General features: G+C 47.4%; 1 protein-coding gene across 1 annotated transcript in view; it reads right to left on the minus strand.

The window, feature by feature from the left end:
• Positions 1-1128, minus strand: part of LOC110202780 (uncharacterized) — a 283878-nt gene extending 282750 nt beyond the window's left edge. The window contains 2 exon segments of the mRNA XM_078149297.1: positions 260-348; positions 1057-1128. Of these exon segments, the coding sequence (XP_078005423.1) occupies positions 260-292 (33 nt within the window). The 5' untranslated portion in view covers positions 293-348; positions 1057-1128.
• Positions 1129-6084: the final 4956 nt, after the last annotated feature.

Consider the following 6084-nt stretch of genomic DNA (forward strand, 5'->3'; position numbering starts at 1 on the left):
ATGAAGCAATTCATATGTCTCATCTGAAAACTCACCCCATACTGAACAATTCATTAGTTTCCAAGTTCCTTTGATTGTAAAAAAAAAAAAAAGTAAATCTAATTTGTTTTATGGAGGAAGTATAAATAGAAGATCTATATGGTATCTTTACGCTCTAAACACTAAATTCCTTGATGCCCACAATGCACAGAACAAAGAAACCTATCCCACGGTCTCTGGTCTGAGATGCTATTTGAGGAAAGCAGCAAGTGGCACTCACCTTCCCGGGCGTGGCTGTGTGGGCAGGAGCCATTCCCTCTTCCTCCAGGCTGTTCTCCTGGGGCAGAGCAGAGGCCACAGAAGGGAGAGCTGGGGAGGAAAGGAGAAGCAGGAGAGTGAGGGGTCACGTGGGGGTCTGCCCTGCTCAGACCAGACCTTCCCACTTCTCCCCTGTAGGGAGATCAGGGAGGGGGGCAGGGAGCTGCGGGGGAGGATGGGAGGGGGCCAGAAGGAAGCTGTCATTTCTCTCCTGGAAGTGGGGGGGGGGAGGGAAAGGGGCTGTCTTTGGGCCAGCATCTCTTTAGAGACAAACTGGAGGACAGACAGGTGACCCATGGGGGGGGGCGCCAGGGCCCAGGCAGCATCAGGGAAGGTTTCCCGGAGGAGGCGCTACCCAGGAGAATACTTGGAGGAGGAGCTGGGGCCACGGGAACTTCGCACTGAGGACCAGACGGACACACACCGGAGCAAGTTCCCTGAGCGTCCGGGCACGTGGCAAGGCCTGAGGCCTGGAGAGGCAGGCCCTGAGGAGGGTCACGGGATGCGGAAGTGAGTGAAGAAGGATTAGAACCCGCTACCAGGCTCAGCCTCCGCCCGCTCGGCCACCAGCCCCCGTCCGCCCCCCCAATGCACGGGGCGCCCCCAGACACGTGGGAGCCCCTCAGGGGCTTCCTTCCTCCTCTGCCGGACGCTCCTCCCATTCTCCGGGTGCTCCCCAGCCAGCCCCCGGTGCTCCGACCCCGCCACACCCCCGCACCGGCTCCGCCTGGGCCTGGTCCAGCTCTCAGCTCCGCTCACCCGGTCACACTTCAGCTCAGGGAAGAGAGGAGGAAGCTGGAACCAGCGAGGGTGGAAGACAGGGAGAGAAAAAGAAGCGGAAGTGTCGTATAAGACGGAAGTCTAATCCTCCCGCCCGTGTGCTTGGAAAATGCTGAGGTGAGCACGGCCTTCTGGGAATCGTAGTCTGGAGTTTGAAGCGACTTGTGCGCATGCCTCGGACTGGGCCCCTCCCCCGGCCTAGAACGCGGTCCTGCCTCCCTGCGTGCCCAGGCCCTCCTGCCAGGAGCCTCGCCCCTCCGCTCCTCCCCTTACCATTTGCGTGGCCTTCACAGCCCCAGAGCCCACGGAGAGTCACCAGGCGTGGGGTCAAAGACCTCGAGGGGCCCTGAGCCTCCTCCCAGGCTAGTCTAGCCCGCAATCTATCCCACTCCGGCAACCAGTTACCACAGACCGCGACTCTATTAAAATGCTTGCCGTGCACCAGCATCTTCCCACAGGAAGTGACGCAAACACGCAGGAAAGCCACTGCTCTGAGGGAAACCACGGGCTGGGGCGGGATACCTCGAGCTCGGTCGTCCCCCTGGGGCTTCCAGGAGCACGACACGGGTGGGCCCAGGGCCAGCAGGAGAGGTCAAGGGGGCGCCGGCCAGGACAAGGCCGTGCTGGCTTTGTGTCTGTTTCCTCTGCCAAGGAGACTGACTCGAGGGAAACCAGGAGACGTGGAGAGCGTGTGGCTGGGTCTGGGGAATGCCAGTCGTCTGCTAGATGGGCTCAGTAAAACTCAGAGCTAACATTTACTTGGTGCTTACTTGGTGAGGAACTGGTAGAAATGCTTAGAATCAGGAAATAGATTGTTGGTGTGTTAAAGTAGTGCAAAAAGACTGGAAAGGTAGGAGGCAGCCAGGTTAGGAGGAGTTTAAAATACCTAATAGGACTTTATATTTGATTCTGGAATAGAAAACCACTGGAATTTATTGACTAGGGAGCTGACTTGACCAGACCTTGGAGGAGAATCAGTTTAACAACTGAGAGTGAGATGGACTGGATCAGGGACAGACTTGTGGCAGGGAAATCCATCAGAATGCTTTTGCAATAACTTGGGCATGAGGTGATGAGGGTGGGGACCAGGGTGGTAGCACTGTCATGAGGGAAAGGGGCACATAAGAAAGATGTTAGGTAGAAATGCAAAGACTTGACTGCTGATTAAAGAGGCAGGAGTTAGGGGTTCAGAGTGACACCCAGGGTGTAAGCCTGAGTTTGGACCCTGCATTGGGCATCACTAGTGTGGCTTTGTGCAAGAACTTAGACTCCATCAGCCCCTCATTCCTCATCTGTAAAATGAGAAGGTAGAAGTTCATGACCTCTGAGGTCACTTCCAGCTCTAAATGTATGAACTGATACCAGCTTGGTGAAGCAGTACACAGAGCTCTGGACCTGGTATCCTGAAGACCTGATTTCAAATCTGGCCAGAGACATTAACTGTCTGACCTTGGACAAGTCACTTAACCTCTGTCTGCCTCAGTTTCCTCTTCTGTAAAATGAAGATAATAATAGCACCTACATCATGGGGTTCTTAGGAAGAACAAATGAGATAATATGCAGTGCTTAGGAAAATTTAAAATAAATACTAGGTATTACAATTACTCCCAATGATTTTCCTTTGTAGTCTTTTTTTCTTTTTTTGGAGAGGTAATGGGGTGAAGTGACTTGCCTAGGGTCACACAGCTAGTAAGTGTCAAGTGTCTGAGGCCTTATTTCAATTCAGGTCTTCCTGAATCCAGGGCTAGTGCTCTATCCACTATGCTATCTAGTTGGCCCTCTTTGTACTCTTCTTGAAAGAAGAAAGAAGAAAGTAGTGGTATGAGCAGTTTCTTACATACAGACACAGGTGACAATATTCCAAGAGTATTTCTTTGAAATAATCAATTCCCTGACAGCTAAGTCTTTACTTTTGTTTTATTTTTTGGTTATATCTAAATATATCTTACCTCCACCTGCAAAAGGCACACACAGACACACACACACACACTCATACATGAATACACTTCACCCATTCCTTATCCACAGCTTGGATGGGAACTGTGCATAATAAAATGTACGTGATCAGTCTCCATGGCACCTGTCTCTGTTCCATCCCTTCTCTGAGGCAGATTGCTTTCCTTTACAGACTAGAGCTGCTGCATTTCTCTTCTCTGCCTCTTCTTCCTTCTTCATTTTAAAGATTATGAACTTATCACTCCACAAGTACAAACATTCTGATTCATAAAGAATACAAAAAAGAGGGTGGTGGATAAAGCCATAAACTCTTATTCCATGCAGTTCTTTTTTTACAGTATTACATTTAAGAAGGTAATAATTAAATTATTCAGTGTACTCATGTTTTTTGTTTTCTTTCATGTATTTTATTTTTAAATATGTTATTGATTCTGGTTTTTTTCTTAATTGCTATCACTTTCTCCAAAGGCAGTATCACATAGTGTCTAGAGATGGGGTCTGAGAGATAGGAAGGCCTGGGTTGAAGTTCAACCTCTGACAAATACCTGCTCTTTGATCTAAGGCACAACACTGAACCATTTGGTCCCATAGGCAACTCTCTAAGATGAGAAGTTGCAGAGAAAGTCTTGACCTGCACTGGTAGAGGGTGTTTGTTCATCTGAGAATACCTTATAGCAGTGGAACTAAAGGTCCAGTCTCTATCCTTACCAATTTCCACCAACGCACACTGTCTCCTAATTTGAAGGCCTTCCCCCACTGAAAAAAAAGGTGAGTATAAGCAAGCAAGAAAAATCAAGATACTGACCATGTCTGAAATGTGTCTTATTCTAAACCTCTGGTTCATCAGCTGTCTGACATAAGGTGGGAGGAAGGCTTCATTATCAAGCTTCTCAAGTTAAGATTTTTCCTAGTCTCTTTCCAGGTACAGTCCTATGTTTAAAGCTACTACCCCATACACTTCATGAGCAGTTTAAAGAGTGTGTATTTAAAGGCTAATTCTGACTCTGTGATTTTTGACATACTTATTTTAGATGCAAACTCCATACAGAACAGGACCTGGCACCTAGTGAACACTTACTAAATGCCTGTTTCCTTTGTTAGCCACATTTTCTCTCTTGGATTTATTGTTTTCCATTCTTTTTCTCAAATTCCCAGAAAGTTGTTTCTGACTCTTCTTCTCACTCTTTTGTCTCCTCTTCCTTTTACCTAAGGAATCAGGAGCCTAGGCTTGCTGTAGGTGACTGGCTTTCAAGAGAGCATGACTTTGCTGAAAAGGCCTGTGGGTGGACTAAGTATTGCTGTCCTGAAGAAACAGTGCACAAATACATTCCCACGGGGAGCAGTGCTGTCTCTGAGAAGAACAGTGGATGCTCTGGCTCCACCTGCAGTACTTTTTCCTAGAATAGCCCAGTCTTAATTCAAATTACTTTGTCCCATTAAGTACATCTTCACCAGTCTCCTAACTTTGGGCCTCCACCTCCCAACTGTACTAACCCCATTTGTCTTTTACTTTTACATCATCTCCAGTTGTCCTTCTTCATCTTAACCAAGCTGCAGGACAATAAATTAGTAAGCAATATGTGAGAATATAGCTTCTGATGGGAGAATATAGCTTCTGGACCTGCTTGTGTGTCCCTGGTCCACCTGTTGTCTTGTGTGACCACAAGTAGTAAAAATAGCCTTAGTTATGTCAGATAAACACAAAGTACTGGGTTAGTTCAACACTTTGATACCCCCTTCCTTGCCCTTAGTCAATTCTTAGAGGATAGCACTTAGTCCTAGCTTTCTAGTCCCTCCTCAAGCATGGAAACCTCCAGGGCTTTTCATCTAGGCAGCTCTTTGGTGCCATCTTCTGTACTCCACCTCAAATCAAGTAGCTTGAGGGATTAATGGGAAAGGCCCCTTTTGCCCTAGGGGAAGTGGAGCAGTACAGAATGGGAGGCCTAGAAGCAAGCTATCAGAAAGCCCCACCTCAGCATACCAGGGGGAGATCCTGAAACCCAGGTGATGGAGTAGGCAAACACCAACACCAGGACACCTGAGTGCCTCAGTAAGGGCAGGGGAACTAGTGGGAACCTGCTAAAAAAAACCCCACCATGTGCCTCAGCATTGGAAGGCAATCAAGTCTCCCAGTGCCTCAGCAAAACTCTGGAAAGTGCTCCAAGGGGCCGCAGACAGAGAAACATCCTACAACATCCATGTGAAAGGAGCTAAACAAAGCAAAAGGAAGGAAAGGCCCAGTGAGCAGGCAACCTCCAGGGGCCAGGCTACCCAATCCTACCCCTAGAGTTCCAGTGTTGCTGATTGCAGCCCAGCACCAGGCAAGCTGCCAGAACCCTACAGCCTCCAACTGCCAGCAGTTGAAGCCCCAGCACACGAAGCTAGTGACCAGTCCCCAGGCTCCCAATACAAGAAGCAGTTGTCTCTGTCCCCTGCTCCCCAGCAGGAGAGCTCATTCTCTTTAAAGGCCAGGAAATAAGCAAACATCATGAGCAAAAAAGAAACATACTGTAGATTCTTACCAGGGGAACAGTGAAGATCAAGGCAGAAATTCTAAAGATGACAACATTGTCAACAAACCCACATCTGGAACCTCAAAAGGGAATATGAACTGGTCTGAAGCCCCAAAAGCCTTCTTGGAAGAGCTCAAGAGGGATTTTAAAAGTCAAATAAGAAAGGTAGAAGAAAAATTGCGAAAAGAAATAAGAAGTATGCAAGAGAGAGTCAATAGCTTGGAAAAGGAAGGACAAAAATTAACTGTAGAAAACAAGTCCTTAAAAAAATACAGTTGTCCAACTGGAAAAAAAAGTGCACTGAAGAAAACAAGTCCCTAAAAAATACAATTGGCCAAATGGAAAAGGAGGTACATAATCTAATAGAAGAAAACAATTGTTAAAAATTAGAATTGGCCAAATGGAAGCCAATGATTCTATGAGAGAGGGAGCATCAGTCAAACAGAAACAAAAGAATGAAAAAATAGATGTAAATTTAAAATACCTCACTGGTAAAACAACTGACCTGGAAAATAGATCCAGGAGACACAATTCAAAA

The sequence above is a fragment of the Phascolarctos cinereus genome, unplaced genomic scaffold (genome assembly GCF_003287225.1).
Source record: "Phascolarctos cinereus isolate Bilbo 61053 unplaced genomic scaffold, phaCin_HiC Scaffold_2;HRSCAF=192, whole genome shotgun sequence".
Lineage (NCBI taxonomy): Eukaryota > Metazoa > Chordata > Mammalia > Diprotodontia > Phascolarctidae > Phascolarctos > Phascolarctos cinereus.